This window comes from Mercenaria mercenaria, chromosome 16 (assembly GCF_021730395.1).
Source record: "Mercenaria mercenaria strain notata chromosome 16, MADL_Memer_1, whole genome shotgun sequence".
Lineage (NCBI taxonomy): Eukaryota > Metazoa > Mollusca > Bivalvia > Venerida > Veneridae > Mercenaria > Mercenaria mercenaria.
In genome coordinates this window covers 19670061-19695374 of record NC_069376.1, presented here as the reverse complement: position 1 = coordinate 19695374, position 25314 = coordinate 19670061, and the positions used below count along the sequence as shown (strand labels likewise).

The 25314-nt window shown below is 32.8% G+C and overlaps 1 protein-coding gene across 1 annotated transcript; it reads left to right on the top strand.

Annotated features, from left to right (window-relative positions):
- The first annotated feature begins 14063 nt into the window (after window positions 1–14063).
- Window positions 14064–24698, top strand: LOC128549519 (cysteinyl leukotriene receptor 1-like). The gene is made up of 2 exons (XM_053526303.1): window positions 14064–14158; window positions 22869–24698. The coding sequence occupies exon 2, from the start codon at window positions 23055–23057 to the stop codon at window positions 24201–24203; it is 1149 nt and encodes a 382-aa protein (XP_053382278.1). The 5' UTR covers window positions 14064–14158; window positions 22869–23054; the 3' UTR covers window positions 24204–24698.
- Window positions 24699–25314: the final 616 nt, after the last annotated feature.

Sequence of the window (25314 nt, the reverse complement as noted above, 5' to 3'; positions counted from 1 at the left end):
ATTTTGCTTGACTAGGACCGATGTTTCTAGAGGATCTTATTTGCTGAATTATTTGTAAACGTAATAACTGATTCCTTCAGTTGCATTTCTGATGAATATTCTGACAGACGTAAAATCTGTAATTAAGATAGGAAACGGTGCCTTTATTCATTATTCAATGTGGTAATGGAAAGCAATTTCAAAGCATCCCTGTAAACTACTGTTGTATTGTTTATGATCAGATGTCAGCCATTTTGACAACCGTATCAGTCACGTATATGTTCGTGTTAAAATTCATTTCCGTAACAATTGCAGGCTTGGCATTCTATTTTTCTTCTTGTTAAAAAATAAGAAAAGAAACTGTCGATTACTGAATTAATCATAGTGTTAACGAAAATAGAACAACCAAAAACTAAGTATTATATCAAAGCAAAGACCTTCAGAAACGTTTCGAAGATGTTTTTGGGTTCGGAACATCACAATTGCTCAGCTGATCAAGTACGTCAACAGCATATTGTACATAATATCAAAGCGTATAGGTGTAAAGCAAACTTAAAACGTAAATAAACATAGCAATAACATGGAAAGTAAAATATATTATACAGAATTTAGTTATATTAAACCCTTAGCATGCTGGATACGATTGATTTTGCCTCTGCGACAAGTGTAGATCATGACCAGTCTGCACATCAGTGCAGTCTGATCAAGGTCTGCGCTGTTCGCTTTTCAGTCAATACCGTTTAGTAAGCACCCCTTTTAACAGTCAATGGTACTGTCCAAATTGAAAGATAGATAAGTTCATTATTGAAATTTAGCAGTGTAATGGTTAATGATCATATATTGACAAATTGCTGAAATACATGTAGAAATAAATGCACGTACTTGATTCTATTGTTACAAGAAAAATATAAACTAACAACAAACAAACAATACGATTTTTTTCAATGTGATTAACAAAGTCTAATATTAAAGTAGAACGAATGCCTAAAATACGTATCAAATTTTCTGTGATCCTGGTTACTTAACTTACTTTCCTCCACAAAAACAACAACAACAACAAAAAATAAAATAAAAAAAAAAATAAATAAAAAATAAAAAAATACAACAACAAAAAAGAACAACAACAGTTATTTAGCTCAAAAGATATTTCCAAAGATGTTGGTTCGATACTGTTCCAAAGATGCTATTCCCAAACATTAAAAAAACTCTAGAAAATTAGGTCCTTAAATATAAAAATAAAGCATATACAAAGGTTTCACGCATGGCTAGTTCTTGTAAAAGTATCTTTTGTTTTTTTGAAAAGAAATTGCTAGAAGTTTCCATCAAGTTCCATAAGTCGGTGTCTCTGAAAAAAAGAAATTTATGAGCTTTCTTTAGATTTTCAGTTAACTGAATACTAAAAACTGGTAATACCACAATTGAATACTAAAAACTGGTAATACCACAATTGAATACTAAAAACTGGTAATACCACAATTAATTTAAGCAACTGTCTTGTAACATTTGAAAAAAATTGATGCAAAAACAAATATTTTATGTATGACATACAACCTTATAAATAAACTCAAATGTATAACACTTTACATTGAAATACTTTTGAAAAACTAACAAACACTCAATATTAAAGGTACACTAGATTTTCCAAATTTCATATACAGTCGAAACTCGGAATTTCAAGGGACTATGCTTTTTATTTCGAGATAACCGAAATTCGAGTTATGAGAAGGGACGTATATGGACGAAATGAGTACACATTACGAAAAGATTTAATGAAAAATCAGAACTGTTTCCTTAATGCCGTGTATACGCTGTCGGCAGTTTATGCGTATACGATTCTGTACAGTTCGTGTTTATCAAAGTTGTAAGTTTTTCGAAGAATAAAAATGTACCAACCTCAAATGCTTTTGAGTCAAGTTTCTTTTTTGTACTACGTTTCTTTCCGAGAGGATTGACAGCATTTTGATCTGACATTTTGAACGAATGATGCTTTCCCCCAAACAAGTTAATTTTTATACAGTCTCATCGCGATTACCTCTCAATCCTTATTAAATATCCCAAATGGTCAGACCAATTAATTCATTAGTTTAAATTAAAAGCAATTTTCAGGTCTCAAAAATAAATGTTTGCCGATTAAATAAATCTAATGTTTACATGAAACAATTATCATTATGGCACGCGCAAACAAGGATGACGTCATCTCACTTTGATAATCGCCGCACCTTTGATATGTCGGCATCACGCTTTCTGGTTAGGCAATAAACATAGGCATGTGTTAAAAACCAACCACATTTACAATGACATGTACGAAATTTTATCGCAGATTTTTCTCACTTCGACTTACCGAGTTTACAATGCACTTGCATTTTATTGACGGGACTGAAAATCCCTTTCGACACATCCGGAGTCTCAGTAAGTAAAATTTTCACGTAACTGGAGTCGAATTACATATATAAAGAAGGAAATTTGATGGGACTTGAACATTTCTTCGACTTAAGAGGAATTTCGAAGTAAGCGAGTTTGAGATATCGAGTTTCGACTGCATAGCACTTCATATAGTTTATGTAAACATAAAAATAATGTCAAAATATGTGTATTAATAGTACTATGCATATTACTGAACACAGGTGAATTGTGTACTGCCACTAAAAAACAGGAAGTCTTTTAAACAGTCGACTGTTACCGAATGACATTTAACTACGAATGCAGCTCTACATACACAATTAATTTATAGTAAAATTAAATATATTTGATGGAAAGTTTAAACATTTGAAGTTAATATCTAAATATAATTTTTTTTTACTGGAAGCCATTAGATATCCATAATTGATACTTCGTCAGATCTTTAGTTACTGTTTGTAAGTTAAGCATATATCGGCTCTATTTTCCAGCATCTTAATATTTTATTGCCGTTTTATTACCTCCCCTTCTTACTGCTTCAAGGTCCCCTTTTCCGCCGTTTGACTGCATTTTGTCTTTAATTGTATTTTAATGAAAGTTTTTTATTTTTTTATTGTTTCTGTAATCATAAATGTGTGGTTAGCTTTTAAATTAATGTTATTTTAATATTTATATAATTATAAGTAGATCTATCGTTAATTCTCGCTTATGCTTCACATGTATACTTCAAAATTTGTCATGTAGATATATTGGGTTTTATTTTTTCTCTGCTTCATATTGAAGAAATATGTTTTTGATAAATACCCGCCGTATCATTATGATCCGTATCTATATGTACATTAATACAAATATATTCTATATTTGCGCTTTTTGTCACGTTGACGTTCGCATCCAAACGGACGTGACGTCGTTTGTACTGTACGTTGTTATTTCTGACGAAGACAAAGGTCGAAACTATAGTAAAGAATGTGTTGTCTTGGTTATTTTAAATCCTTTTGATCTGTTTGTACAGTACAAGTCTATAAATGGCCTACATCCATTAAATGATGTGGAAATGCCCTGGTCGACAACGTTGTATGAAAAAAGGCAACATTTCACCGCATGACATGTATTAATCTGAACTAATTGGAGGACGGATAGCTCAGTGGTTTGCACACTGGCCTTCCAATCCTGAGGTCGGGGGTTCGATCCCTGGCAGCTAGTCGGGAATTTTCAGAAATGTTTTCAGTGTTTCCCACCAAGAGGTGTACTGGTCAGGAACCCAGGCAATCCTTGCGTGTATCAGTGTTATACACTGGGCACGTTAAAGAACCAGGCTGTCTATTCGCAACGAGCTAGGCTAAGTTAGCCGGACAAGCCTGTATCTGATTTCTGATCTCTCTGTCGTGGGGGCTTTGTCTCACTCTGTCCCTCTGTGTCTGTACTAGTAGAGGATGAATTATGCGCCCTGTTTGGCTGCATTTGAACTATGTAAAACGCCTTTGAACGTGAAATTGATCATGAAAAGGGCGCTATATAAATCTGGTATAATAATAATAATAATAATAATAATTTAGTAATAAATCATACTATATCTTTCTGCGAATCGTATAGACCTTTTTTGTTTTTTTAGGCCTCCGTAAAATAACACAACTATTTTCTTACCTCAAGGAACTTTCTTTACACCAGTTATACGTGGAAATCAGTTCTATGACTATAATACGAGTATATTATGACATTTATATAACTGGTCTGTAGTGTACTCTACCCAAACACCTCTCTTTAAAAGGCACGTCTTCTGTGAAACCTTTTATTTAATGTTCCCTGTCTGCTGACAACTTTTATTAAAAGTAAAAAGAATGTCCTACGGCCATCCTTGTCAGGATTAATATAATTTTATATGTCTCTCATGGCTAATCTTGTCACGATTAATATATGTAATCTGTCTAAAGTAGAATGCAGAATAAACTCCGACAAATTTTGTCTTGAGAAAATAGCGCCATCTGTGCTCTCTGTTGCGTGAAATCAGTAATGCCTTTCTGAAACTATTTTTTTAACAAAAATGCACGTGTTTTCGATGTTAAGCGAAAATAACTTTACGTTCGCTGCCCATCGTTTTATGAACAACACGTTCTGGCTTTCTTAAATATTAAATATAAATAAAAGGTATGCAAAAAAAAAAAAAAAAAGATATATCTAAATTTGAAGGAAATGTCTACTGCACTTCAGCAAAAAGGTTTCTGCCAAGGTATTTTCGACCTCATGGAGATATTCCATGATACGACAAAATGTAACATTTTTATTATGTCTACTGAATAATGCTCTGACTTCTGAATAGTCCCTACCGAGTGCTTGATTTTTAGCCAGTTTACCATTATCTTATCAAGGCGGGCACCAGGGTAGTACCATCACCTTTTCGCAAGCCAGCTGGATGGCTTCAACCTACGAAAGAATTCTATACCCGAAGCGAGGTTTCGGGCTGATTATCCCGAAGGGCAAGTGATTCGCAGTAACCACTCTGCTATTGGGGCCTCTTTTAGAAATATAAAACTGCCCACTCTCTCCATGTTGAATAATCCAAGACAATGTGAATAACAGAAGATCTTCTCGCACATGTTAGAAATTGTACTATTGACATAAGCTATAGGTCTGATCACTCAGTAATTATTTTGTTTTTAAATTATGAGGAAGTTACACACGGCAAAGGTCTTTGGAAGTTTAACAATTCACTGCTATATGATATCAATTATGTCAAGTGTATTAACAAAAAAATAGAGGAAGTTAAATTACAGTACTGTTTACCAGTTTACAATTTATCTAATATTGGCGAAATAAGTAATGATTGTTTGCAATTTACAATACATGATCAGCTTTTCCTGGAAACTCTTTTAGTGGAGATAAGAGGACAGACTATTTCATATTCAAGTTACAAAAGTAAAGGCCGCAAAACCAGGGAAAATTATCTAATTTCCAAAATAAAAGAACTTGAAGAAAATTTTGTGAAAATAATAAAGAATTCCTGTCAATGTTTCAAACAGAATTACAAACAAGACAAGAAAAAATGCGAGGATATTTTATTCGTTCTAGAGCTAAATGGATAGATGGCGGAGACAAACCGTCAAAATATTTTTGTAATTTAGAAAAAAGCATTATACTACTAAAACTATACCATTTTTGGAAAAAGATGACAAAACTGTTATATACAATCAACAAGAAATTGTGAAAGAAGCTGGAACCTTTTATAAAATGTTATATGCTAAGAATGATAATATTATTCTGACATATCTAGACGACTGTCTAACCGGTGTTAATATACCTAAATTAAAAGATGTACAAGCAAATAGTTTAGAAGGTTTTCTCTCTTATACTGAGGTTTCTGAAACTTTAAAAAATATCAAAAATGATAAAAGTCCGGGGTCAGATGGTTTTACTTCAAATTTCTTTAAAGTTTTTTTGGAAGCAAATTAGACACTTTGTTGTAAGAACTTTTAACTATGCATTTATGAAAGGTGAATTGTCAACTACACAAAAACAAGGCATTATTATTTGTATACCTAAATGAGATAAACCTAAACAGTACTGTAACTTTACTGAGCACTGTATATAAATTAGCTTCAGGATCTATAGCAAAACAGATCAAACAGGATTTATTAAAGGAAGGTTTATAGGCGAAAATACACGTCTAATATACGATATAATGTATTTCACTGAAAATAATAATATATCAGGTCTTTTAATGATGATTGATTTTGAGAAGGCGTTTGATACCTTATCGTTTGATTTTATTAACACTCTTGATTTCTTTAAGTTTGGTCCTATGTTTAAAAATGGATTTCATTGTTTTATACAGATACACAAACATCCGTGCAGTTAAATGGTTTTCTGACTGATTTCTTTAGGATTGAACGTGGTTGTCGTCAAGGAGACCCAATAAGTCCCTACATCTTTATATTATGCGCAGAGATCTTAGCACATAAAATTCGAAATAATAAAGACATAAAATGTATTGTTATAGATGGCGTTGAATATAAAATAAGTCAGTTTGCTGACGATACCTCTATACTCCTTGATGGAACAGATAAATCATTAAACTCTACTTTAGACATTTTGAATTAATTTGCAAAATATTCAGGGTTAAAGGTAAATTTTGAAAAGACACACGTTGTTTGGATAGGATCTCTCAAGTATACTACAAGATCAATTAAAACAAAATGAAAATTGAATTGGAACACACAGGTGTTTAAACTTCTTGGACTTATATTCCATATATACTTTGAAAATATGATAGAAAGTAATTTCAAAGAGAAAATTGACAAAATAAAGAGCAGCATTCTATACTGGAAGAAGCGACAACTTACTACAGTAGGTAAAATAACAGTAATAATATCCCTTCTTTTACCATTACCAACGCACCTTTTTAAATTCTTATAAAATCCTTCCAACTGACACAACGACTAAAATTCTAGATACGCCGCCGTTTTATTATCATTTGATACAGATCGATAAGAAACCCGTTTATATGAAATATCTTTATCAAAGAGGAATAAGGTTTGTGAAAGACATAATAAATACAGATGGCAGTATAATTGATCGAGTAGAACTGGAAAGAAAAATTGGTACAAATGTTAATTTCCTAGCATTTGCAGCAATTCGAAATATTTTAAACAAATTTATGAAAACGGTAAAATCAAATGAAAGCGGTATAAGTATTGAATGTGAATTTCCTATTATACCGCTGTATTTAAAACCGATCTTAAACTCTAAGAAAGGAACGAATCATATATACAGTATACTTGTTAGAAACAGAGACATTCCTTCTTGTCATGATAAATGGATGAATGTTTTTGAAATTCATAATTCAGAATGGGAAGTAATTCATGGCTGGGTTTTTTAAATTAGTAATGATCCTTACTTACAATGGCTGCAAACAAAAATTGTTCATCGAATTTTAGGAACAAACGTTCTGTTGTATAAAATGAAGATATCCAGAACAGAATTATGTTCTTTCTGCAAATTAGAAAAAGAAACTTTGCTTCGTTTGTTCTGGGAGTGTACCCATATACAATCTTTACTTGGAGATGTAACGGATATAATTAAACGCTTTGATATAAAATTTTACGTAGATAATAAATCTTTCATTTAAGGATATACGAAAAAAACAACAAGAAACTTTCAACATTTTGAGTCTAGAAATAAAAAGATACATACTTTTGTGTAAAAGAAAAGAAATAATTCCATCGATGCAAGGGTTAAGAAATAGCTTAAAGTTTGCACTTCGATTAATAGCGAAACAGAAAAAGCTGGAAAAAAATAAAGCTCACTGGTCACTTAGTTGTAAATAAATATAATTATATAAATACCATGTATAATGAATTGCATGTCTGTACGTGAATATGGCATTTTTTGTCTTTTTTTTTTGTACATAAGTAGTTTATTTTTTGTACTATGTGTTGAAGACTCAGACCATAAACATAATTGCATAATTATCTTCCCTGAACATAATCACTGCGGAATCTGTTTTTCCTATGTTTTTCTTATATTTTACATTTAACTCATTTGTATGTGTGTATTTGTAAGGTTAGCACGGGATGGTTCCCCGACCCATGTCTAACCATGTGACGGGGAGAATAAACGGGGTTACCCATTGGGGCTTCAAACGAAAAAAAAAAAGAAAGAAAAAGGATTAGATAGAAATTAAAACTTAAACTTCTTTTATATGTAAACAAACTATTTCAATATATCAGGTGCTAGACTGTTCTATTAAATCATTTTATATTCTTAAAGCGGAGATAAATCATTAATGATATGGACATTACATAGAAACAGGAAATATCATTTTTTAAAAAGATATTCGGCGTTGGTGGGGACATAATGTGTTGAAAATGTTGGATTGCAGTAAAGGTCAAGTCTTCCGCGCGTTGTTTACGTAAGTTTGGCATTTTTCTTGACAACATTATCACGCTTTACAAAAGAGTTCGAATATTCCTGTGCATTTTTAAAAATTAACAATGCATTTTTTCGGTAGATTTACCAGCAAATAGACGGTATTATTTGATCCGAAGTCATATCATAAACTTGCATTTATTACTATTAGTTTAACCAATCTGGAAATTCAACCCTCATTAACATTACAGAGTTTACTGAGATAGCCGAGCTCACCACGACCTTCGACTGCACTAAACATGGATGTTCACATAAATTTGGAGTTCCAATATTCGTGTACTAAAAATCAATCATCACTCAGATAAATTCAGGTAAACTCCGGTATTACTTGTATAAATACCTCCCTTTTTGCTTCTCGTCATTATTAGATAGTATCTACTGAATTAATCTATGTATTACTTTGTTGAAATGTAACGAAACTTTTTGTGAAACAGTATATTAACTTCAGTCAATTAAAATTACGCATGTATTCATTTCAGTGCAGATCCGTTGTCTTTATTGGTTGAAGAATTACAAATTTTCAACTTAGTTGGCTTAGACAGCTACGCCGAAAAATGTTGTTTGAGGATTTCCGAGAGTTGTTACTTTGCAACGTTCATCGCAGTTGCCCATCTGTAAATACTGACTGGTTGGAGGGAGGGGGTAGAAGGGTGCTCCATGGCCGAATTATAATTGTAGCTAACTTTGAATCACCTGCCATTCACCTGTTGTGGGTTCTGGCCTCACTCTGGGCGTTGAATTCTTCATGTGGTGAAGCCACCCAGCTGGCTTACGGAAAGTCTGTTGTTCTACCAAAGGTGCCCGCCCGAGATTAATAATGCACATAAGGGACTTTGGGTTTTCCTCCACCATTAAAGCTGAAAGGTCGCCATATGACCTACAGTTGTGTTGGTTTTGACGTTAAAGAAACACAAATAAAAAATCTCACTGATTCTCCTTCGGGGTAAATATGAAGTTGAATAGTTCCGGACGGCACCGGACAATTCGAGTTAATCGAATGAAATTGTTTTAGCAAGTAAAAACCAAAAACAGTCGGTTTTTATCTAGAAGAAAGGCAAATACAAGAAAAAAATTAGAGATGCCTTTTTACAAGTAAGAAGACGGAAAAGTGATAGAAAGGCAGTAAATGGTTGTTACTGTTGGTAAGAATGAAATAGTGAGAGTTAATATCTATATTGTTAATTTAAGTGTAGAAATAAAGGCTATCAAAAAATAAGCAACCGAAAAATTAGTTGTTAAATAGATTCATTTTTATCTAGAAACAAGTAATTTGTTTGTAAAATCGATCAGTCTAAATCAATTTATTCTTATTTATTCTCAGAAATGAAACATGAATATCCATGGTAACGATATCTTTTTCGTTCTGTTGTTTATGATGTGAGCCATTTAAACAGTAAATAAAGTTGTTCCGTGAAAAAATGTTATGATAAAAATGCGCAGTTTGTCTTACATTTATATAATAGCATAACGTACGGGAAGTTTCTCGGAAAATATAAATTAAAAAATATATTATGTGAAGTTTGGAACTGTATATAATTACCTGTACAAGTATATGCAGTATTATATGTAATGAAGTAAAAAATTAAAAAAATGATTTTGTCCATAAATTAAATTTGTAAAATTCAATTCATAGATGCTTTAGTTCTTGGTTCTCATATTTGAATACAAAGTTCAAATTTATCATTAATCTATCCTATTTTTTCCTTAAAAACGGACATGGTGACATTCTCTTATGTTCACGAGAATCGATGGAGTAAATATTGAATTAGAGATTTGTAAAATTGTAAAAGCTGTCCTTCGAGACAAATTCTGAGAAATGGCTTTCAATGCTAAACTGAACGTTGTAAATATTATACACGATTTTCCAAACCAAAAAGTCATTTAATACTGCCAAATTGCGTGCTTATTAATTTCGGTACCATACTTATGCATACGTCAACATGTCATAAAGTCCTGTAATTAATGACAAGTACATGTATATGAATTAACCAGACACTGGACAATATATGCAGAAATGTGTATAACATATATTATAAAACATGTCAAATTTTCTCATCTTTCATTAGCATCAAGTATAAACAATATTCGCCATAACTTATTACTGCAAAACTGTATATTTACTAATATTAACACAACAATAAATTTCCCTTCACTAATGAAACAGCAAAATAGAGTTGAGTAAAACCTTGGATTATGAAAAAATCATATAATATTTATACTGAGCGAAGCGGTAAGTGTTAAATATCTTACATAGATGTTTTATATGAAGCAGTTTGACATCGTACAAGTTTTGGATAGACTGGCTAAAAGTATCAGTTCTTTAACTTAATATAGTTTTAAAGTATTTATTCAAGACCCAATAAACCGTTATTCGGTGGATAGTAAAGCATCGTGAATGGTTATGATCACAGACATTTGGGGTCAAGACACTCCTCCCCACCTTCAGCCGCCCCTGCCAACTGGTACCGTAGACAGTATTTTCTAGCGTTATAACACGTCCTGAGCATAGATGACGATCATAAAACGGGTTATCATGCTAGAAAATACTGGCTATAAGTTGGCAGGGGCGGAGGCTATAAGTTGGCAGGGACGGTGACCGGTGGGGTGGAGGTGTTGATGGTCCTGACCCCAAGTGTCTGTGATTATGGTTGCACACAAAAAAAGGAACTCTGATAAAAGTTATAAGATTTCTGGAATTGTTTAGACATTAAATTCTGTTCAATACTCTGCAACTATTATTGGTCGGTAGCGTTCTGTTTTTTTTTTTGCCAAATTAGGCACGTAGAAGATGTAAACAATTTAATTTAGTCTATTACGCTCCAAATTCTTTGTCTCAGAACGTCTCAGAATGTCTCCGTGAACCAATTTATTTAAAAACTCTTTCTTTGGCATTTACACGCAAAGCTAATTTTTACATTTTAATTCATTTACGGCGGAATGCAGACATTCTGACGACTAAAGCAATGTTTTATGTTTCAAGTTTTGAGTTTTTACCCGTATCATTTAAGTTAAAAGTATGTTTTATACAATTCGACGACCACTTTTTCAGCTAACATTCCTACTAGACACTTTCTCCTAATTTCTAACTGTCTCAAGCGGCCACCTGCTTTAAACAGCCAGTAATGTTGCCAAGAACAACGTATTAAATGCATGCTTTCACTCCTGTAAAATGTATTAGAATTAACAGACATTTACCGCCTATTATATAGACATCTTTAACGTGCATGTCACACCACTCTGCTAATATAGAACAGATGGCTCTATGTATCATGGATGTATAAAAGGTCAAAATAACTTTCGCCGAGTGTAAAACAGGTGCAATATTTTCTCGAGTGGCGTAGTGTGAAAAATTAGCATAGAGCGAATAAAATACATTATTAATCTGCAGTTTGGTCTACATGTATATCACTTTTCATTTGTTTTTTTTTTTAGTTTTGACTGCTCATTAATCTGGACTTTGTGTTGTCTACAGAAATGGATGAATATTTCATACACTTTGTCCAAGTTGTCTTTCATATTTTCAAATACCTTCAAAAATGCATGTTAATCTCCGATATCAGACCTTCACTTCAAAAGTTCGCTCTAACAAATTTTACTCCTTTCAAGTAAAGGTGCAAAGTAAAAAAAACGCTGGAGTTTTCATTTGCGATTGAATATTTCATTTAATGCTTTGCAGTTAATATTCAAGTCACATTTAGCTATCTATAAAAAATTGTTGTTGAAAGTAATGATCTGATGACATTACGTATTTTATAATAACATTTTCAACTACACATATTATTTGATTCGCCGCCTTGATTTTTAGAAAAAGAATCAAACGAAAACCTTCTGTAATTATTAGTCAATTATTATCGCGGGAATGTCTGATGCTGTTGATTTTTCTACGTTGACGTCTTCAATAAATGAAAACATTAACTGATATAGAGGATATTTGATAGTTTCAGTACAAGATCAAAATATATTTAACCGAGTAAAACCAGATGCAATATTTCCCTAGCGAAAATTTGTCCTTGTGTCCTTGAGTGAAATAAATATAGACCTTACACTGAAACAAACAAATAAACTTTTTATTTATATGTATTTTTAATGGTTTATACGTCATTATATGTATTTAACTCGCGCAACGTCACATGCAGTATGTTGTGACGCCACAATGGAGTGACTCAACAAAGCTATCAAAAGGTTCTATGAAATGTCTAGATTTTGAATTACGATATCAGAACGTATATCTTGTATATGTTAGTGTATGTAGTTGTGTATATCTTTATCTTTATTGATGTACATTTTGTAAGGAATTTCCAATTATTTATATTTCATATTAGACAAATCCTGATAAGGTCCGTTGCCATTATAAACTTACACATGTTCCCGAGGGTAAATTACACAACAAAAAATTTATGATATTTATTTCACATTTCATAAATTCTATTACAGATTTAATCCTGATTGGAAAATCTTTTATAGAAAACATAAAAACCATACAATCAATTCATTAATCAATGGACATAGGCAAGAGTGTAGGGAAAACGCATGTTTTTTTTTCGCGTTATAACATCTGCAGAGTCCCGAGAGATTCTGTAAATGTTATAACACGAAAAGAGCATGCATTAACGCTATTCTAGCATTAAACGTGTAAAAACTGATGAATGAATACAATGTCACTCAACGTCAAATACGCGGGAATGTCTGAATTATATTTTTACGTCGACGTCATTTCGTTTTGAATTATCCGTTGTGGGGCCGTAATACGTTTACTCTTTGCCACGGAACGCGCATACATAAAAAGGTTTTTTAACAGCACGCGGGCGCGAGAATCTCTCTGTTAACATACGTTTGCTCTCCTGTTAAAGCACCACAGAAAAAGTGACAAGAACAGCAGTTTTATGCTAGAATAACGATTACACGTTAAAGTTGCCAACAAAATCTGATCGAAGCAACTTTATGATTCACAGCGAGTAATATTGTATGACCATACTTGAGTAGACTCTTGTATTTTTCAAACCTTAAAGACTAAACTTGTTCTAAATTAACAATTTGAACAAAGCACGGGAAATCAACATCCGTAAACAGTTAAGTAACAATGTGTAGTTTCGGTTTTGTTTTATCACTCGCAGCATAACGTTATGTATTTGTGATAAAATCACGTTTTTGAATCGAGAAATATACTGTAAGGAAGAAAAAGGATCTGTCAAGGTGTTTTATTGTTATCCAGTTTTACGTAAACAATAAGAATTACTGGGGCGAAGGGGCCACGAAAGTTACTCTTTTCGTTTACTTCTGTAATAAGCGGATGGATTATGCATTTTAGACAACAAAAATAGAACTGTACCTTGTACAATTTTACTATTTTACTGTATACTTTTTACAGTTTTACTACATTTATTATAAAGGCAAATGATTTAAACATGATACTAATATTTTATTATAATATATGTAAGTTGAATTATGACTTTCATTTAAAAATATAACAATCTAACAGTGCAAACATTTTACGTTGCATGTTAATCAACATGCAACATTTATCATGAACTCTCACAAATCGCCCTCTAGCTGAGAATGACATTTCATATTTTATCTATCGATATCACAATCATTAAATTTTATCAATTCGATCGGTATATGAAACCAGTCGTAAGATAAATGCACCAACATAAAATATTCTACAACCAGCTGGCTGTAGTGATTTTACCAATACTTCTGCTACAGCCAATAGAGGCAACGTAAGTCTTGGAACAGTTTCTATATAAACAAGATACGTAGAGAAACTGTGACAGAAATCGTTAATTTTCCGTATAATAAAACGGACTGACGTCTGTGTATCAGATATTAGATATGTCAAAAGGGATATATGTTGCTTAAGGTATCTATATTTTTACCTACTGGATAAACAGTCATATCTATACTACTTTACATATTTGGTATAGCGAATAAATAATTTAAATGACCACAAATTTAATAATATTTTAAAAAAGTCAAAAATTGTGTTTAATATCAATTTTGTAAAGCAATTTCAGTGCTAAATTTTGCAGGAAATTTTTGTGTCTGGAGTCTCAGTCAGTCCAAATAATTATTTTTAGAATTTACAAATTTTTGTCACAATAAGTCATATATGTCAAAATATTTAAAACCAAAGTCACTTTTAAATAATTGAAGAGGAATTTACTATAGAAGAATAGGCGGCTTTAATGTATTCAGTTATTTTCATTAATGAAATTGGTTTAAATATATATTTTACAAAAATTGTGTGTGTATGTGTGTTCACCAAAACAGTTTAAAATTTTGCACACTGATAATTGTATTGGTAGACACAGCATTAGTGCGCAGTGTCACTTGAAGGTTTGTTTAACAAAATTTAATTTCCGATTTGTTTTACTAGACATGCCGTTAAGTTTGTGACATTGCCAGATCTAAATAAATATTTTCCTGACTTTAAGCAATATCTCAGGCTTTAATATTTTAGAGAAAGGATGTGCATAGTATATCTTTAAACTGCATTTAAGTCATGCACTAAATTCCATCCGCTACGTACATGATATTGGCATACGGTATTACGATTTGATCATGAATACAAGTGAAATAAATTATAAAATAACTTTTCTGTGGATGCTTATATCAGCTCAGTAGAATTTTTTTTTAAAAAAGAATTTAAACATTTCCTATTTGTCAGCTACATTCTAACTGAAACATAGTAACATATTGTTTTGTATTGAAGCCATAAAAATGAAAATACATGTAATCCAATAAAAAGGCCCTGCTGAATAAGCAACTAATTCACTGAAATTAACAAAGACTCAAACGAATATCAGCTGGCCGTGATATTTTCTACTTTCTTATTGTTTAGTGCTGATTTTAACAAAAATGAAACAAAATCATGCTGAACAGAATGACAAGAATTATTTTACTTTTAAATTTAAGCTGCTCACCCACAGTTTGGGTCAAAATTTTCAACAAGTTCATTTTTCCAAGTTTGGCTTTGAATGTAAATATGACACTGAAAAATGATAAAGTGGGTGAAAATAAAAGTTTATATTTAAAAAGAATGTAAATTTTCTGCATTTTTTTCATAAGCGTTGCAACGATTTACTACCATCTGCACATTTTATTTTGGTTATTTATCAGAATATCTGCAAAAATATTAATATGTCAGTAAGTTTTAACCACTAGTCGCTTTCAGAATACTCTCTTTTTATGGATTTTTGAGAGAAATCATATTTCGTCTAAAATGTGTGGGTTAGTCCCTTTAAAACATAAATAGAATGAAGATGAAATATGCTTAAATCATTTATAATTATTGTACGCCTTAAAGTAAAATAATATCGTAAAACACATATTCAAGATTATCAGCACTTTCTATAATTCTATTTTTCCAAGAGCATGTTCATGCAAAATTGTCTTTGTCCGCTTATTACGATTTATAGTAAGATTTATTAAGTAAGAAAGATGGAGTCCGCTTGCTTTGAATAACAACTTAACTATAAAACTATATTTTAATGCTTCGACGGTTTTAAATTGAAATAGCCGGGTAAAGATTCAGAAAATAAAAGAAAAAGAAAACAAGCTTTCGAAATAAGCCGCCAAATCCTTGCAAAACAAGCTTACTTACGGGATTTCAGGAAAATGATTGACTTATTTACAGAAACATTTTATTTTTATGAAAAAGCAGAATGCTGAACACACTTATCGGAATTCATATACATAAACATTGAACTTGCGATATGTAAATGAAAGCCGATATGAGCCGTGCCATGCGAAAACCAACATAGTGGGTTTGCGACCAGCATGGATCCAGACCAGCCTGCGCATCCGCGCAGTCTGGTCAGGATCCATGCTGTTCGCTTTTAAAGCCTATTGGAATTAGAGAAACTGTAAGCGAACAGCATGGATCCAGACCAGACTGCGCGGATGCGCAGGCTGGTCTGGATCCATGCTGGTCGCAAACCCATTATGTTGATTTTCTCATGGCACGGCTCATATATTTTGCCAGCATCTCCATCTAATTCAAACATCGTTAAACCTAAAGTGATACCCGCAATGTTTACTCGTACACGTAAATTCCAAACTAACTCTGAACAACTTTTATCTAGTTTTCATTACTGTGATGGACTCGGTCAGTAGAATAAAAAAATTTACTTTGATGTAGCGTCTACTTCAAAATTGGCAACAGGTGTACACTTCATAATTTGATTTGTTACAGGAATATCACTGGTAAAAGTAACGAAAACCACATACGGGTATCAAATAACGCTAGCGTGTACTCAAACTTCGCAAGTTTATTGTTTCAATTTGATCTACTTCTTCGTGTCATTTTATGTAAACCGTCAAAGAACAAACCTAAATATTTAAAATGTTACGAATGGATTCAGATAAATATGATAAACTCTAATCTAGCTCTTTCTTCAAAACTTTTGGCAACTGTTTTTATATATGCATTCATAAATTGATTTTCACTAATAACATGACATGTATGTTCCAACAATGGTATTATTAGTTACACTGCTTGTTGGTGACAGGATACGAGCCTGATATGGATTTTCGAGACAGCGTATATCCCGTATCCTGTCACCAACAAGCAGTGTAACGATTTTATCTTGCCGACTACCCTTTACTTACACGCTATAATCAACACATTTTGTAAATTAACAAAGCTACTTACAGTGCAGACTGGAATCCTACAAATCATTTGTTGGGTCATCACTAGTTGATTTACGCCAGCCATAAAATGCACAATAACCTGTGTTTTGGTTAAATCACAAAACACAAAAGCTCATTTACACAGGTTATGAACTGGTTTAGATTAGAAACACTAAAAAACGTCTTGTTCCATCCCTTCGAAAGTTACTGGATATCACGATGTCATAAATGTCTCGATACTTCGGCTTTCATCCCGTTTCCTGTTAAATCATTTATCTTGCACGTAGATTAAATGATCCTTCAACAAACTGCTGAGTAACAAATGTGTCAATTCCTTAAAACTATTTAACTTCCAAAACAAGATTTCAACGTCCGTTATCCCATACAGAGTTATTCCGCTTTTACGGCTAATTTTGTCAAACTTCATGAACCTCAACTTAGATATAGAATGAAATCGGCAAGAAAACACTAAATTTACTCTCGGAAACGATACTCTCGTTGGAGCTAATATATAATCTGACTTGATCCAATTACAGCAGCAGTGTGGCAGCCATTTTGTTTTGATCAAAATTCATATCTGAAATATACTAGCAGGATATGGAATATACCCTGTCTTCACGTGACGTCTATTGACCAATAGAAATGCAAGAAACTTGTAGGAGGCAAGATAAATGTCAATGCAGTATCAGTAAAATTACTACAGGAAAGAATAAGAACAGCTGACAAACAAAACTCTGATCTAGTTTTTACTTCCAAGTTTGAATTTATTCTATCAACGGTTGAAATCACAGAGGATATACAAAATAAAAGTTAGCCTATCTAGGCAAACAAAAAATAAAAACAAATGCATATGGTTTTCTTTTTATATAACACCACATTTTCGAGGTTCTGAAATTGTAAGACCTTGCAAACAGAAATCAGATGATACTTTTGTGAACAAATAGGGTCGACAGTACAATGTAGGTACAATAAAATTTCAAGACCATTAACAGTGGCATTGACGTCTTGGAAGATTAACTGATAGTAACCTAGTGTCTTATTCTAGAGGAATGGAGTGAACTGTTATATGATAACAACTCCTGACATTTACAAAACAAATTTGACCAGAGTTTTGATCTTTTTATCACGTCCACATATATTCCACTTCATAATTATAATGTATCCGTTGTTAACGCTGTCAGTTGCCTTCACAAAAGAGTAATGAATTACTGATTAATCAATCGTATAATGAAACAACAAACACGATGAAACAAACGTCTGATCCGTAATCCTTGAAGCAAACTCGAAACTAACTTGAAAACGTATTGGGATATTAGAATGACTAATAAAGGGCCATTACAGACAGGTGGTTTTTTACTAGGTAAAGGACGCTCTTTTGAGTTGGAATATAGAAATTTGCTTGACAAATAAATAAACACTTGTCTAGATAAAACCTGTAAGAAAATCTTTTTGAACCAGAGAACACAATTATGCAAAATGGTGACAGTCACGTTTTGATAAAGTTTGTTCAAGAGAAGTATTGCAAAAAAGCATATAACAAAAATGTTTTTGTTAACTGTGGAATATATCTCATGTGAAGTGAGGCAATTTTCCTATTTTCGGTCACGCTACGCACTCGTGAAAATATATTACAAACAAACAAAATTAATTACCATTGTATCCTTAAGTGTATATAATTAGATTCTCAACATACATTATCAAAATTAAGACTCAATCGATTAGACAGAAGTCGTAAATTTAACCTTTTGCCAGTTGGCGGCAAGTGATTCTGTCTTTGCGACCAGTGCAGACCAAGATCATCCGTGCAGGCTGATCATGGTCTGCACTATTCGTTATTCAGTCAGTAAATTTTCAGTGAACACCCCTTCGAATAATAAATGGTATTGCCCGAACTGAATGATGGACCAGTCAGTTTTAGAAATTTAGCAGGATAACGGTTAACCATATCCTCAAAAAAGAATCGTAAATCTATGAAAAAGCATAATTAGAATAAATCATGAATAAGAAAAATATGTGATATGTTAAATCAATTTAAAAAGGCAAAGATCAATCGGGGGTGGGGTTGGGGTGGGAGCAATAAGGCGTAAGTGCATCTTCCTAGTCAAAAACTCACGTTTTAATGACCAAGTTACTTGATAAGAATTAACAATGGTCCAATTATGCAAGTGATTTATGGTCAATTTGCTAATGATATTTTGCCGTTCAGTTAGCATGAACTCATTATTTATATACACATTATACTGCCACGTCATCTAAGGATATTTCCTTGACGTCAAAAACAGAGGCGTTATTGTCACTGGTGCCTTTCCTTATGCGGTTCATACAATATGAACGCAATAATTTTCATCGGAACTTAAAGGCGGCATGTAAAAAGTTAAATAATTAAGGCTACTTATAAGTTATAATTAAGTTTGTATCGAGAAATAAGCATGAGTTCTGCAGCGGAAATATTGTGCGACTTTTGGAGCGCAATATTATTCCACAGAAGAACGAGTTAAACGCAATAAATCGCACGCATGAAACTGACGTCACAGGTGACGTCATGCACCCGATATGAAGTTTGAACGTCAACAAGGAAAATATGGATATTTCAAATTCCATTGAACTCAACGGCGTTTATAATTGTGCATGTAATATCTGATCTTATCACATTTAGAGTGTACATTTCAAAGCAGATGGCTGATCTAGAAAAGCTGACTCTCCACAACTCTACCCTTTTCCCAAAGGAAAAATTAGGAACGAGAAATATGTTTGTTATCATTTAGTACATTATCATGTTATTCTCTTGATAATCGTGAATATATGTGATGGAACAACATAAAGTCATTGTTGCATCCAAATCCAACGTTTCATAAATTATATATCTGGTTCAAAAATAGTGCTACAAACGTATCTACGTTTAATTATATTACATTAAATTAACCGTATTAGAGATGTTATCGCTACAACATGAGCTTAATGGATATTTAAAACGGATATTACATGTATGATAAATTTTCTTTAATTACTTCTGATGGATTTTCAAGCAGTTTCTAGCGCTTTATTGATATCTCCCTGAAAATAATTATTCCCTGCATGATTTTTATATTATTAGAACTAATTCCTGATTATACTATTAATAAACAAAAACCACGCAACGCACCACCCAACCAAAACAACAGCAAATTCGAACAGAGTATGTGGGAGTTAATGAAATGTACAACACCCGTTTCACACACTGCACTGACCTAAGCAGATCTCCTGTTGTTTGTATATATATTCCTTCAATAGACTCCGTTGTCCCCATAAACACCTGGAGCATACATGTTATGGCAACACTGAGTCCATGCCTTTTAACGACCGCCATGTCACATATTATTGACTATTTCTATCTGATCTTTGTCCAAATTTTTTATAAAAAAATATAAATTGAGGTGGGTGCAAGTGAAATAACATAATAGGTACGCTCGATTGTGTACCCATGTTTCGCCCAGTACGCAGATTTAGCACGATCTGCATTTGATTCAGTCGGTTTAGTTGCACAAGCATCGGTACACCGAAAAAGCGTTTATATCCCATATAAACAACATTGCTGTAATAACATTAGTGGAGATCCTTTCCGCGAAATTGCACGCTCGATATGACGCCATTCACACCAAAAGCGTCGTTCGGGAAAGAAAATCAAAATTTGACACCAAAATTAAAAACAATAACATTAACTTATAATTGAAACTTTTTTTTTAATTTCTGCATAGGTATGTAAAGTGGGCGAATTCATTCACAGTTACATTAAGAATTTCAAAATTTTCAACCAAAATTGATTTTAAGGACGAAAAAGATATACTCTGTTAATGAACTTTGTCTTTTATTGTCGATGGTTTATTTAAACCAAACGACGCGTGGATTTATGTATATAGTAATCAAAGTACTGATAGCACAGTATCGATGGAAGGTGATTTATGGTAGTACGTGTATGAAAAGAATCCATTCCAAAAATGGCACAAGTGCTAACAGCGCTTTGATAGAAACCCAGTACATATAGGATTTCGGCTAACCATATCATCAATATAATGCTGTGCTTTAGTGATGCATTCGAATCCCCTGTAAAGTAAAAAGATGTGAAGCAAAGGTATGCAGCCGATAGTTATTCGTAGTTAATTACTGCGCCACTGGTATATATTCAAAGTATGTTGAACTATTTTTACTGGGCATGAGTACTGATAAGTTTGTTGATCAAGTCCACGGCTGCCTGAAAGGTGGTGATAGAGTAGGTCAAATTTTCCGGTCTGTAACGATAACGATGTCAAAGATGGTAAATTATTCCGCATTGAACTACATTGTACAGCGGATCTACGAAATAGTTGTGAGACATTCCTTATTAATTCTGCGCGGTTACACAGAGAATGTGATTTGATTTTGATAAATAACCTCCCCAAAAAAATGATAATACGTCAATACAGGCTCTTATTAAGGGATAAGACATTAAATGTAGATTAAAGTAGATTGAAAATCATTTTTAATGAACAAGCGGGAGAAATACGATATTACGTTATTGTCTTAGCTCAGAAAGACAGTAAAATGATTTTCTCTATACACACCAGTAAATTCATGTGGCATTGCGTCTCTTAGTGCGTTGTAACAATGAATCAAAACGGACATCAACGGAAAATCGCACAATATTGTACTTTCAAATCGCCTCTGTCAAACACATTGTCCTACCCTATCCATTATGATCTGATATTCCATGACTTGGAAAACACCGTGTTTTAATTGTACATCTTGTATCATCTTGTATATGAAAATTCCATAATCTGTAATCAAGTTTTATTGAGAAGAGTTCAATGTTGAAGGCTAGCCGAAGATATGTTCCTTAAGAATTAAAGTAGCCTGCCAATAGCCATATACTATGTACAGAAGACATTAATATTAAAATATTAAATGCTTTGGCAAATTGCAGTATACTGAAATAATTAATCCTTTATGCAAATGAATTTAAATAGTTATTACTCAAGCAATAAAGCACGGTACTAGTAGTATGCTATTTAAAATGTTAATATAGATATTTTTTTTCATTTCTGTAAGTGACTTGTTCAAATTTCTCTGTAAAGTAGAAAAGTTGATGACATTTCCAAACTGTTTTTAAAATGTTATACCATAATGCTGTGTGGGACGCTACGTTAAGTAAATGTGATTTCTTGACGGATATTGCTTCCGTTGCGTGACAGTTGAAATTCACGTCGTTGTTAATATATTGCCAAGAGGGATTTTACTATATTTCTTTAAGTGATAGATGGTTGTATATATCTATTCAGTTTCTGAGGATAAGGTGGTATGGTAAAATCGGTTCAAGAAACGCTGTGTTTTTGTATGTAAGCTGGTATCTCTGTAACAACTTTAAGAATGGATTGAAACTTGTACTCTTGTTACACTATGTATAATGATTATTCTGTTGGACTGTCCTACTTTTTCTACAACATCGATATGAAAGGACGAATGGAAAAAAATATTCCGAGGGCTTACCTCTTTTTGATATAGCTTACATTTATTGTTTGACGAAACTGAAACTGCAAAATAAGTTTGTCATTCACACAAAATGTACATCCCATTTTTTAATTTACTTTGTGACAGATATGTTTGACAATGAAATCCTCAAAATCAATCTCATAATATGTAAATTATCAATTCCAACAGAAGAACGTAAATTTTTAAGTTTTGCTACTTGCATTTTGCTCAAACGGTTGTGTAATGTCAACTGCATCTATTCACTTTAAAGGAGTAATAAGTAAACTATTTGTATACTATAAAATAACATGTTGAACGTAAGTTCTGTTGATACAGTGCTTATTCATCATCTTCTGCCCTGTTGATATTATTTGATATACCAGTCTTCCTTTGATTCCATTTATTATTATTTATTTATTCATTCATTCATTCATTCATATATTTACTCTTCATTTCAGAAGCTGAATAAATAATTGTGGAATAACAACAACATTACGATATGAGGTGAAGATACTTTGCTTCTGTTCCCGCATTAACGCAATACTCCCGCTGGAAAACCAATTACTTGGACAACTGCAAATTCATTCGAAGGTGTATACGGTAAACAAAGGCCACGCATTACACTAACAGAACAAGTGAATGTCATGGATTTAACAGACGACTTCGTAATGGATGAGTTTAAATGCATGGCAAATGAAACGATGAATTGTTCGCGTATCAAAATAAATTTGACAGAAATTATGAATGTTGAGCCTTCAGAGAAGCATCCGATAGTTTATTTCAGTCAACGGTTCTATGCCTACGTAACTCCGATCATATTCACGGTTGGTCTGTTTGGAAATATAATGTCACTGAGTGTATTTCTCACAAAGAATTTGAGAAATATGTCCGCGAGCCGGTATCTGTCAGCATTATCAATTGCCGACATGTCAACATTAATATTCTATGTGTTTGGTGAATGGTTAAGACGTGGATTGAAATATATTTCTCCAGGGATCAAGATTTCTTTCTTGGACACGGAAGGTGTTTGTCAGATTTGGTTGTATCTAAATTACTTTTCCAGATTTATGTCAGCATGGCTAATTGTTTGTTTTACATGTGAAAGATTTATTGGAGTGTGCATGCCCTTACGGCGGCGAAATTTGGGGACATTAAAGGAAACAACGAAAATTATATCAGCTTTAACGGTCGTTGCAGCTGTAATTGTTTCCTATAAGCCGTTTCTTAGCGACGTGCACACTATACGTACAAGAACATCTTGTGCAAGTAAAAAGAACTATGTCTACGAATCTTTCGTACTAGACAGTATATATGCTCTACTGATTACTTTTGTGCCCTTTATTGTGATAACAACGCTAAACGTTCTTATTGTTCGTCGGTTAATAATCCGCAATCGAAGACAAAAACACAATCTCATTACTGAAGAAAGCCACATTCGCCTAGAATTCACATTTATTCTCCTTGCAATTTCGATATTCTTCATTGCCTTCAATCTTCCATTCTTTGCCACCTGGTTTAGAAACTTCGTGCACTCGCATTTTCTATATCCAAATGAAACTAACATTGAGTCCGATAAAGGATCAGTGGATTATTGGATAGGCGTGCTATTGATAACCCGAACAATATTCTATATGAATTATTGCATTAATTTTTTCCTCTACAGTTTTACAGGTGCATATTTTCGGAAAGAGCTAAAAGGATTATTTTTCACTACGTACCAGAAGTATGACCACTGTAAACATTCGGTAAATACTCATGAAACCCATATGTTGCGAAGAAACTCTTGGGTATGAGTGGATTGATAAAGCTTGAACTGTGTAAGGACTTTTTTCAGGGTTACTATTTCTGAGAGAATTTGATAATAAAAAGAAATTATGATGAAAGTTCAAACTTAACTTTTCCAAAGTTGGTTAAGGTAGTTCTGCCATTTTGATCGCAATACTGTTTGATATGTAGAATTTGATTTACTTAAAATTCAGCCATCAAAAAGATAGGGTTATGTGCTTGATGTTTTGCTAAACTGTTTAGGAAAAAGTTGGACTGCAAGGATTCTATTTTCATAAAGTGAGTCTACTGGAGAATCCCGAAGTTGATGACATTTTCGCGAAAAATAGATTTTCAAGAAATATCGTTATCAGTTGTAAATTTACATATTGTCTGTCATATGATCAAATAAAATGCATCGCACCATGTGCTTATTTTTTTATATATATTTGCCCACTGTTACAGACATCCCAAAATTTCAAACTGATTTTATGACGTCTCATCTTTGGAAAGATAGAATTGTTGCTGGTATTTAACATTTGCTATTTAATCGAAGTCTGATTTTGATTCGGTCTGCTGGATCCGGGCTTTCGTTTTATTGATATATGACGTTACCTCATCACTTCTGGTTCTTTTCAATGTGCAGAAGTATCTCAAGGCATCGGATTTTTACCTAAAGGAAATTGCAACTGTTTTAGGTGAAAAAGATATTCCCATGTATTGCAGCATGAAACTTCAATGTAAAGAGTCAGGGCCCCAAAGAGACCTGCAACAGTGATTTACTTTAACTTTCTATTTTAATGCATGTAAAACTATTTACTCAAACCAAACATATTTCATTTGAGTAACGATACATAAGGTATGAAGGAAACGTGTTATGTCATGTAAATTCAATGTAAATGGTGCGTATTATTCAGTAAACTGAATTACATCAATTGTTTTCCTCTACTTTCATAGTACATAATGTTTCATTTCATACTTAAGCAATTCTTTCCTTATCTGCGTGAATCTGAATATGAATACCGTTGATTATTCTGTTTATTAAGTAACATTTTCTCCCCTGAGTTGTTTTCGGAAAGTTTTACCTTTCGGTTCAATTAATTTGCCCCAAAATAGTATCAAAATGTTGGTGATTCATAT

Excerpts from the sequence above, each read along its gene's own strand:
- LOC128549519 (XM_053526303.1), top strand. The coding sequence starts at position 23,055 with ATGGATTTAACAGACGACTTCGTAATGGATGAGTTTAAATGCATGGCA.